The 12,001-nt window shown below is 44.4% G+C and overlaps 1 protein-coding gene across 2 annotated transcripts in view; it reads left to right on the top strand.

Annotated features, from left to right (window-relative positions):
• maml3 (mastermind like transcriptional coactivator 3) overlaps positions 1 to 2,425 on the top strand; it is a 517,266-nt gene extending 514,841 nt beyond the window's left edge. For both annotated transcript variants that reach the window (XM_033048977.1, XM_033048893.1), the window contains exon 5: positions 904 to 2,425. In XM_033048977.1, coding sequence (XP_032904868.1) covers positions 904 to 1,874 — 971 coding nt within the window. In that variant the 3' untranslated portion in view covers positions 1,875 to 2,425. The remainder of the gene's footprint in view (positions 1 to 903) is intronic.
• The last annotated feature ends 9,576 nt before the right edge of the window (positions 2,426 to 12,001 follow it).

The raw sequence follows: 12,001 nt of genomic DNA, 5'->3' as shown, positions 1-12,001 counted from the left end.
TTGCTGTGTCCCAAACATTATGGTGCCCTGAAATGGGGGGACTATGTATAAACACTGCTGTAATCTCTACATGGTGAAACCAAAATGTATAAAAATGGCCTTTATTAAAATCTGACAATGTGCACTTTAACCACAGGTGATTATATATATTACAAATTTCAAATTGTGGAGTACAGAGGCAAATAAATAAATGATGGGTCTTTGTCCCAAACATTATGGAGGAAACTGTACGTGTGTGCAGGAGAATATGTGGTGCGGGGAAGGAGTGGATTGGGATAAAAGACGAGATATAAGATTCATGTAGGTTTCATATGGGTAGGCACTTGATCATTGGCATAGAAGCAATGGCTTGATCTTGGAGTCACAAGGAACATAAGGATGATGGTTTACAGAATCCTTTATCGTATCAGGGAAGGAGGAAGTGGGGGATGAGAGCTGAGAGTGCTTAGATGGAGAACATGGAAAGTGGCCCTTTCTCCCAATGGAAATCAAGGAGTAAAAAATCCTTATTAATCCCAGAATCTCTGCCACCTCTGCTCACATCCTGCCAAGAGATGAGGTGTTAGGGTTTGTGAGAGCCACTCCAGGTGAGCTACATCTAAAACCTCAGTTTGCACAAATAGTATGTCTTTATAAACATTCACAATATGTCTGTAGTCGCATCTTTTGAGTAATTCTCACTTAACCAAGACACCAAAGAGAATCAGACCATTAAGTGTACCTTGACACAAATCATTATTGTCGTCCCCAATGGAACTGTTACTGTGAAATATGGGAAATACTTAATGCCAAATTATTAATGTAAGACTAACAAAGTCTGATCACAATCTGAAAGAATCTAATTTAAACTGTTTTAACACAATGCAGTAAAATTATACGTCTGTTTATTTATTTGCATTACAGGGACAGCCCAGGAGCTGGCGACTGCAAGGAGTCAAGCTCTCCAGAATGTGAGAAGTCCCAGAATGATGGCACAGAATCCGGGCATGATGCCGATGTCATCGGTCCAGAATACCAGTGCGATACCAGTCACCACTGGGCAGTCAGAGATTAGCATTGTGCCCTACAATAATGCCCAGAGCAATCAACAAGGAATGTACAGTATCAGTCCAGGCATGAACCAAATTCTTCAGCATTCAAACCAAAGTAATGCGACCATGGCACGTAACGTGAGCCAGATGCAGAAACAGCCTGTTGCAGGACAAGGGGTTGGAATGGCACCTGGTTATGGACAAAACTTACTTGGAAACCCTGTGTTGGCCCAACAGCAGCAAGTGAAAGGGCCAGTAGGGCAGCAGATGTCCAAGGCTCAAGTTCAAAGACTACAACTAATCGCAAGTTCTGGTTCTCCGGCTCAGAGTTGGCAGCAACACAGTTCACAGAGCCTGCCCAATAGAACTCAGGCTAACAATGAGCTCAATCCATTCAACAACAAATCAGCTTATCCATTGCAACCTGGTCAACCCAAGATGACCAAGCAACATTTTTCCCAGGCAATGGGTCAGCCAATCCTAGAGTCTGCTGCTGCTGTTGGAGGACAAATGATGCCTCATTTTGGAGGACAGCCAAGGACCAACCAGTCGAGACAAATAGTTATGTCTGGCATGACCCAGACGGTCCACAGTATGGCTGGTTTTAACCAGGCCACAGGCCAACAATTGGCAGGAGGCTGCTATGCACAAAGTAACCCAAGTCAAGTGTATCATACAAGAACCACAGGTCAGGACTTGTCCTTCAATTATGCCGGTCAATCAGGGGCTGGTTCCTTCTCTAATTTATCAGACAGTGTCGCTCTGATGGACTCTCTAATCAAAAGTGGATCAACGGAAGGCTGGATTCAAGAGTTTGATGAAATATTTGGCAGCCAGCAGTAGATGAATTTTTAAATATTAAAAGGCTGTTAAATAAAGTGTTTAGGGACCAAGTAAAGTAGACCTAGTTTTGTAGTTGCACTGCTGTTGCATTACGGTGCTGATGTACATGTAGATGTGATACAAACTGTAATGGTTTCATGTAAATAGGTTTTTATATAAGTCCAAATATAAGGCTTACCATTGGGTCTACTTCCTGTAAAGAATGGCTCTTTGTTTAACAGAATATTGAAGTATTTTTATTTCATTTTACAGTTTTCAATTCATCAACAAAACAATGATATTGCACCAGACAATATCTAACTAATTATTTGTACTGTCAACTCTAAACAGATGTGTTCATTGGATACAATTTTTTTCTAGATTTAATTTTTACTCTGTACCTTAAGCAGTGCTTGGAACCTGAGCTCCGTTCTTTTTAAACCTGTACAGAATCCTCTACTGTGTAAAAGTGTGATGTTGAATTTTTTTTTTTTTGAGTGGGGGTTGGTTGGGGGTGGCAAATGTTATGTCAATGAATCATGAGATCTTATTAAAAAAGAATTTTAATGTGACCCATGGCTAGTGGAGGTTTTGTTTCTCCAAAGCAGATTTCAAGTGTATATTAATACCAAAACCCAGGCATATAAGCTGCTAGCCATGTGAGTAAGATCCTTCTCCTTGATCAAGAGAATAAAAAACACAGAGCATTTAACAAAATGGGAAGTCTTCAGATTTACAAATAGACTTGTCAAAATGCTCACGATTTGCATTGTATGTCCTTGTAAACAATGAGCTCATCTACAACATTACTTTATCTTTGAAAGACTCTGCATATTCTCTCCTAAATCCATACCCAAAATTCTTACAACCTCATGTTTGAACTCCTTAAATTATTGAAATTAGATGTTCTCCCCTACCACAGCGATGAAATGGCCCTGATGAAAACCACTTATCAAAATCTTTGTGACTGTGACATTAGTAAACTATCCCGCCTCACTTTCCCAAGCTGTCTACAACCCTCGACATGGTCTACAATGTGACGTTTCTCCTGTAGGTCTTCACTGTTATCCAGATCGATGAGCTGTTCTCACCAGTCCTCTCTTATCTAAGCAGTCAAGGTTAGAAAAACATCTGCGATGGATTTTCACTTCTCCTTTGCATCCCCAAATCTATCCTATTTATTACCCCAAGGCTGCTCTTTGGCAATAGTATCAATAACTGCAACATAAAGGATTAATCTGCATATCAGTGACATTTTTATGATTCCTCAACCATCTGTAATTTGTGACATTGCTTGTTCAACATCCAGTAATGGTTAAGCAGAAAGATCTTTGAACTAAATATTGGGAAGACTGAAACCACAGTCTTTGATGCAGTTGGGGGACTCAAGAATGCCACAAACTCCATTGTCCACCTCCCAACTCCATCCTCTCCCTGGAAAGTGTAAGCAACTGAAACAGACCACTTGCAACAATGATCTTCGGATGAACCTCTAACCACATAAACACTGCATCAATGGATCTCCCTACTTTCACCATTGGAACATCACCCCTGATGCTGCCAGTATCTCTTCTCCTTTGGTACTGCAAATCTATTGTGCCACATCTAATGCTCTCCTCACCATCCTCACACCGTAAATCAGAGTGCATCCAAAACTTTGCTGCCAGTCACTTGTAACACACCCTGACCATAAATCCTCGACGTACATTGTTTCCTCAGTTTTAAAATACTTATTCTCATTTTTGAATCCTTCAGTGACTTCATCCCTCCATGTCCTAGTGTCTCCACCATCTCGGGAAATGTTTGGGATTTCTACTCTCCTCATACCTCTTGCAAATCATCATCCTAATCACTCTTATCAGTTATGTGCAGTCATGCAGTGCCATCATTTGGAAATCTACCCTAAAACCCTTACACTTCTTTGTGACATCCATCCAACATAATCAGGCTTTGGTGCATCTGTTCAAATACAATAATATTTGTTGATAAATTTCACGATGCAGCTTATGAAGTTTTGCTTTATTAAAGCAACTATGTAAATGCAAATTGTTATTTTTAATTTATCTCCATTTTGTTGCCAATTGCTGTGTATACAATTTTGACCATTCATTTATTTGGAATGTTCAGTTTATCGGGCTAAGAAATATGCAAGTGATTCTTCACACGGGTATCCAATGGCTACTTCTGGCATGCACTAACAATGCTTGAAACGTACATTGTAATATCAAAAAATCATTAATTTGGAAAACCACTTTATACAATATTTCCAGCTGATATATAATGGAATGATGTTGCATACTGATTTTGTTAAGCGTATTTTTTTATTTATTAGTTACCTCCTGTTACAATCAAAGCAATCCAGGTATCCTGTTCTATGTTTTTCAGTCCTTGCAGGTATGAAAATAGAAATTAGTTGTTACAATTCATTTGATTCGCTGTATTGGAATTGCATCTTGCGGATAATTGAATAAGGTTAATTTGATTTTTCTTGTCAGAAATGGAAGTGGCTGTAAGTGAGGAGAATTTTTGGAAAGTTAGAAATGGGAGTAGTTTGACTGTTTGTATTAATTAATGACATGCTGGTGATTCTGATTCGTCGTCTGTTAAACTCATCTCAACGGTGGCAACAACTAACAGAAGAAAAAGAAAGGGAGGGTAGACACAAAAAGCTGGAGTGACTCAGCGGGACAGCTGGTATCGCTGGAGAGAAGGAATGGGTGACATTTCAGGCCGAGACACTTCAGACTGGAGAAGAAGGGTCTCGACCCGAAACGTCACCCATTCCTTCTCTCCAGAGATGCTGCCTGTCCCGCTGAGTTACTCCAGCATTTTGTGTCTCTCTTCGGTTTAAACCAGCATCTGCAGTTCCTTCCTACACAAAAAGGAAAGGGAGTGTGTGTGTTCTCCCTGTGACTGAGAGGGTTTTCTCCGGGTGCTCCGGTTTCTTCCCGCACTCCAAATATGTGCAGGTTTGTAGGTCAATGACTTCTGTAAATTGTCCCTAGCGTGCAGGACAGAACTAGTGTATAGGTGAAAGGTACACAAAATTGCTGGAGAAACTCAGCGGGTGCAGCAGCATCTATGGAGCGAAGGAAATAGGCGACGTTTCGGGCCGAAACCCTTCTTCAGACTGATGGGGGGTGGGGGGGGGGAAGAAGAAGGAAAAGGGGAGGAGGAGGAGGAGCCCGAGGGTGGGCGGATGGGAGGGTGGGAGGAGACAGCTAGAGGGTTAAGGAAGGGGAGGAGACAGCAAGGGCTAGCAAAATTGGGAGAATTCAATGTTAATGCCATAGGGACGCAAGGTCCCCAGACGGAATTTGAGGTGCTGTTCCTCCAATTTCCGCTGTTGCTCTCTCTGGCAATGGAGGAGACCCAGGACAGAGAGGTCGGATTGGGAATGGGAGTTGAAGTGCTGAGCCACCGGGAGTTCAGGTAGGTTATTGCGGACTGAGCGGAGGTGTTCGGCAAAACGATCGCCCAACCTACGCTTGGTCTCCCCGATGTAAATCAGCTGACATCTAGAGCAGCGGATGCAGTAGATGAGGTTGGAGGAGATACAGGTGAACCTTTGTCGCACCTGGAACGACTGCTTGGGTCCTTGAATGGAGTCGAGGGGGGAGGTGAAGGGACAGGTGTTGCATTTCTTGCGGTTGCAACGGAAATTGCCCGGGGAGGGGGTGGTGCGGGAGGGAAGGGAAGAATTGACGAGGGAGTTGCGGAGGGAGCGGTCTTTGCGGAAGGCAGACATGGGGGGAGATGGGAAGATGTGGCGAGTGGTGGGGTCACGTTGGAGGTGGCGGAAATGGCGGAGGATTATGTGTTGTATTTGCCGGCTGGTGGGGTGAAAGGTGAGGACCAGAGGGACTCTGCCCTTGTTGCATGTGCGGGGATGGGGAGAGAGAGCAGTGTTACGGGGTATGGATGAGACCCTGGTGTGAGCCTCATCTATGGTGGTGGAGGGGAATCCCCGTTCCCTGAAGAACGAGGACATTTCCGATGCCCTGGTATGGAATGTCTCATCCTGGGAACAGATGCGGCGTACGCGGAGGAATTGGGAGTAGGGGATGGAGTCTTTACAGGGGGCAGGGTGGGAAGACGTGTAGTCCAGATAGCCATGTGAGTCAGTGGGTTTGTAATGTATGTCGGTCAGGAGTCTGTCCCCTGCGATGGAGATGGTGAGGTCAAGGAATGGTAGGGAAGTGTCGGAAATCGTCCAGGTGTATTGGAGTGCCGGATGGAAGTTGGTGGTGAAGTGGATGAAGTCAGTCAGTTGTGTGTAGGTGCAGGAGGTGGCACCAAAGCAGTTGTCAATGTAACGGAGGTAGAGGTCGGGGATGGGGCCCTGGTACGTCTCGAACAAGGATTGTTCAACGTACCCGACAAAGAGGCAGGCGTAGCTGGGGCCCATGCGTGTGCCCATAGCTACGCCTTGTGTTTGGAGGAAATGGGAGGAGTCAAATGTAAAGTTGTTGAGGGTGAGGACCAACTCCGCTAAGCGGAGGAGAGTGTCAGTGGCTGGGTATAGGTTGCTCCTCTGGTCGAGGAAGAACTGGAGGGCTCCGAGGCCATCCTGGTGGGGGATGGAGGTGTACCCCACCAATTATGTGTACCTGCTGGAGGAATTCAACAGGTTGAGCAGCATCTGGAGGTGGGGGGTGAAACTGTTAATGTTGTGGGTTAGAATCCTGAATCAGGATTACAGATGGATAACCCCACAGTAAAAATGGCCAGTTCTGACACACTTACAGTTGTTGATTGTATTATTGGGTTACGAATGCTGCATTGTGCCCGGACAGAAGACAAGCTGATCTGCCAGAAATCGGAGTTGCTACTCCACCTCCCTTTTCCTTTTTTCTAATCCTCTGGGAATGGAGGACATGCCTATCCTGAGCTGCTGGGCAAGTCTTCCTGCTCTGCCACACCCCCATTCTTTTTTTTTATGTGCTTTTGTCGAGGCTCTCACTCTGGAACTGCTCCCATTCATTCATTGACCAGGTGTTTACCCTCATGGCCAGAGCCATCCCCTCTCCTATTTTCCCCACCTATATAGAATGGATGTGGAGAGGACTCTTGCAGTAGTGGGTGAGTCTGTAATTATATATAGTTTTTCCGCTGATTAACACGGGACAAAAGCGTTTCTCTGTACCTCGGTACACGTGACAATAAACTATACTAGACTCAACTAAAATTAACAAAACTAATATAGGACCAGAAGGCACAGCCTCAGAATAAAAGGATATGCCTTTAGAATGAAGATGAGGAGGGATTTCTTTAGCCAGAGGGTGGTGAATCTGTAGAATTCATTGTCACAGATAGCTGTGGAGGCTGTCATTGGATGTTTTTAAGCCAGAGATTGATAGGTTCTAGATTAGTAAGGGTGTCTCAAAGGTTATGCAGAGAAGGCAGGAGAATGGGTTGTGAGGGAAGTAGATGAGCCATATTGAGTGGCAGAGCAGACTCAATGGACTGAATGGATTCATTCTGCTCCTTTGTCTTATGGTCAGTTTGCCAAGCTTCTTTTGTCTCCTTTTCAGTTCTGAAACGATAACTTTGCTTCCATTCCCAGAGATATGGCCTGACCTGCTGAATATGAATATTTTCCTGTTTTTATTACAGAGGAGAGAATATAGTCATGGCCATTAATAAGCCAAGCATTTGGGTTTATTTCAAGGGAGAAGGATTCGAATGAATGGAGATGTTAAACATGCAACAACCTTATTTAAATCACATTTGGAATATTATTTACAGTTTTAATTACAAGATCCTAGATTAGATATATTGGTATCTTCAGCCGAGACATGATGAAACATGTTCAAGAAACAAAGGAGAAAAGATTTTACGACGTCCTATGCTGAAGGAATATTTTACAGCCATCCCTCACCTCACCACCCCCTCCCCCCCCCCTCTCTGCACTAACCCAGGTATGGGTGGTCCCTTACATACTGCTCCCCGACTTGATCCCATCCAAGCCTATACTGTCCACTCACTCGTAACACCAGAATTGTCATGCATGACCCTCCAAGGCAACTTACAAGATGGTAGCAGTGGAAGATTGAACAGTTTGTGAACTTACCTCCCATGCCCTCGCGTTCCGTGATCGGTTCGGGAAGCAGGTCACGACAGCCTCGCCACAAGGTAGCGGAAGGGCGAGAGCTGGAGGAGATAATGGTACGGTCATAGTTGTGGGTTGTGGCAATGGTGGAGGTTCTACAGCAGTCAGGTGAGTGAGAGGCAACAGGGACAAACTATAGGCCATGGAGAAATTACTGGAGAAGATTTGTAGGGTCAGGAAAAGCATTGGGGAATGTTAGCATGGGTCTGTCTCACACAACAAGGAGTACACACATTGAACATTGAATTCTCCATTTTCGGGTAACTCACGTCTGTCCTTTTTTCTACTCCTATCCATCTTCACACACCCCCTTCTTCCCACAATAACTCCCTTGTCATTCTGTTTCCTTCCCATCCTCCCACCTGTCCATCACCTCCCCCCCACACCCCACACCCCACACCCCATCACCTCCCCCCCCCACCCCGCACCTCTCTCTCTCTCTCTCTCTCTCTCTGGTGTCCACCTGGCCACCATTCCTCCTGGCTTGTTGCCACACTTCACCTTCCCTTCTTATCAATGTTTTTTGTGTACTTTCGGGACAAAACCAACTAATGGACATCTGTAAAAAGGGAACACATTTGTTACCTGATGCTAGCCTGTACACTTCAAGGAAAGATGAATACGTGCTGGAAAGGGCATGGAAATAAGGCATAGTGGAGATCAGTTTCATTATGCACTTGATACAGCATGTAGGGTGGCACAGTGGCACAACTTGTAGAGCTGCTGCCTCCCAGTGGCACAACTTGTAGAGCTGCTGCCTCCCAGTGCCAGAGACCTCGGTTCAATCCTGATCTCAGGTGTTGTTTACGTGGAGTTTGCATGTTCTCCCTGTGACCGTGTGGCTTGGTATCTCCCCACATCTAAAGACGTGCACGTTTGGAAGTTAATTGGCCATTGAAAAAGGGAGTGTATGCGAAAGCAGGATAACACAGGTAATTGTTGGTCGGCATAGATACGGTGGGCCAAAGGGCCTGTTTCCATGCTGTAATTCTAAACTAAACTAAAGCGTCAATTCATTATATAAATTGGTTTGGAATGCATATTATTTTGGTGTATTTTAATTCTCCATTGTGACCCTTAACAAAGGGCTAGGGTCTGGGTCTGTTTGGAAATGAGGAATTGAGAAGAGTTACTAGTACAATGCTCAGATCTGTTATTCATGGACAGTCAAAAAGGAAGTGGGTGTCTGGGTAGCAACCTTGCCTTCCTTCCTCCCTTTATGGTTCTACTTAGTAGCAAAGAGTAGCAGTGAACGGGCCCTTTTCAGAATGGCAGGCAGTGGCGAGTGGAGTGCCGCAAGGTTCGGTGTTGGGGCCGCAACATATATATCCATATATATCAATGGTTTGGAAGAGGGAATTAGGAGCAACACTAGCAAGTTTGCGGATGACACAAAGCTGGGTGACAGTGTGAACTATGAAGAGGATGTTAGGAGGTTGCAGGGTGACCTGGACAGGTTGAGTGAGTGGGCAGATGCATGGCAGATATAATATAACCATATAACAATTACAGCACGGAAACAGGCCATCTCGACCCTTCTAGTCCGTGCCGAACACGTATTCTCCCCTAGTCCCATATACCTGCGCTCAGACCATAACCCTCCATTCCTTTCCCGTCCATATAACTATCCAATTTATTTTTAAATGATAAAAACGAACCTGCCTCCACCACCTTCCCTGGAAGCTCATTCCATACAGCCACCATTCTCTGAGTAAAGAAGTTCCCCCTCATGTTACCCCTAAACTTCTGTCCCTTAATTTTCAAGTCATGTCCCCTTGTTTGAATCTTCCCTACTCTCAGTGGGAAAAGCTTATCCACGTCAACTCTGTCTATCCCTCTCGTCATTTTAAAGACCTCTATCAAGTCCCCCCTTAACCTTCTGCGCTCCAAAGAATAAAGCCCTAACTTGTTCAACCTTTCTCTGTAACTTAGTTGCTGAAACTCAGGCAACATTCTAGTAAATCTCCTCTGTACTCTCTCTATTTTGTTGACATCCTTCCTATAATTAGGCGACCAAAATTGTACCCCATACTCCAGAATTGGCCTCACCAATGCCTTGTACAATTTTAACATTACATCCCAACTTCTATACTCAATGCTCTGATTTATAAAGGCCAGCACACCAAAAGCTTTCTTTACCACCCTATCTACATGAGATTCCACTTTCAGGGAACTGTGCACAGTTATTCCCAGATCCCTCTGTTCACCTGCATTCTTCAATTCCCTATCATTTACCATGTACGTCCTATTTTGCAGTATAATATAGATAAATGTGAGGTTATCCACTTTGGCGGCAAAAACAAGGGGGCAGATTATTATCTCAATGGGGTTAGGTTAGGTAAGGGGGAGGTGCAGCGAGACCTGGGTGTCCTTGTACACCAGTCACGGAAAGTTGGCGTGCAGGTACAGCAGGCAGTGAAGAAAGCTAATGGAATGTTAGCCTTCATAACAAGAGGATTTCAGTATAGGAGTAAAGAGGTTCTTCTGCAGTTGTATAGGGCTCTGGTGAGACCACATCTGGAATATTGTGTACAGTTTTGGTCTCCTAATTTGAGGAAGGACATCCTTGTGATTGAGGCAGTGCAGCGTAGGTTCACGAGATTGATCCCTGGGATAGCGGGACTGTCATATGAGGAAAGATTAAAAAGACTATGCTTTTTGTATTCACTGTAGTTTAGAAGGATGAGGGGGAATCTTATATAAACATATAACATTATAAAAGGACTGGACAAGCTAGATGCAGGAAAAATGTTCCCAATGTTGGGTGAGTCCAGAACCAGGGGCCACAGTCTTAGAATAAAGGGGAGGTCATTTAAGACGAAGGTGAGAAAAAACATTTTCACCCAAAGAGTTGTGAATTTATGGAATTCCCTGCCACAGAGGGCAGTGGAGGCCAAGTCACTGGATAGATTTAAGAGAGAGTTAGATAGAGCTCTAGGGGCTAGCGGAATCAAGGGATATGGGGAGAAAGCAGGCACGGGTTATTGATTGGGAACGATCAGCCATGATCTCAATGAATTTTTAAAAAGGGAGGGAGAGAGAAATCGGGGAATTACAGACCAGTTAGTCTAACATCGATAGTGGGGAAAATGCTAGAGTCAGTTATTAAAGATGGGATAGCAGCACATTTGGAAAGTGGTGAAATCATTGGACAAAGTCAGCATGGATTTATGAAGGGTAAATCATGTCTGACGAATCTTATAGAATTTTTCGAGGACGTAACTAGTAGAGTGGATAAGGGAGAACCAGTGGATGGGTTATATCTGGACTTTCAGAAGGCTTTCGACAAGGTCCCACATAAGAGATTAGTATACAAACTTAAAGCACATGGTATTGGGGGTTGAGTATTGATGTGGATAGAGAATGGCTGGCAAACAGGAAGCAAAGAGTAGGAGTAAACGGGTCCTTTTCAGAATGGCAGGCAGTGACTAGTGGGGTACCGCAAGGCTCAGTGCTGGGACCCCAGCTATTTACAATATATATTAATGATTTGGACGAGGGAATTGAATGCAACATCTCCAAGTTTGCGGATGACACGAAGCTGGGGGGCAGTGTTAGCTGTGAGGAGGATGCGAGGAGGCTGCAAGGTGACTTGGATAGGCTGGGTGAGTGGGCAAATGCATGGCAGATGCAGTATAATGTGGATAAATGTGAGGTTATCCACTTTGGTGGCAAAAACAGGAAAGCTGACTATTATCTAAATGGTGGCCGATTAGGAAAAGGGGAGATCCAACGAGACCTGGGTGTCATGGTACACCAGTCATTGAATGTAGGCATGCAGGTGCAGCAGGCAGTGAAGAAAGCGAATGGTATGTTAGCATTCATAGCAAAAGGATTTGAGTATAGGAGCAGGAAGGTTCTACTGCAGTTGTACAGTGTCATCACGCCAAGGCTTCATTTGTTCTCCACAGATACTCCTTGATCTGCTGAGGGGTCCTAGTTTTTTTTCCGTCTTTGTTTCAGATTTCCAACATTTTCTTTGCTTTTCAATCCCTGTCTTATTCTAACGTAACTCATGTTTTTATCTCTCTCCACA

Source organism: Amblyraja radiata, chromosome 1 (genome assembly GCF_010909765.2).
Source record: "Amblyraja radiata isolate CabotCenter1 chromosome 1, sAmbRad1.1.pri, whole genome shotgun sequence".
NCBI lineage: Eukaryota > Metazoa > Chordata > Chondrichthyes > Rajiformes > Rajidae > Amblyraja > Amblyraja radiata.
This window is presented reverse-complemented; position numbering and strand designations above follow the sequence as displayed.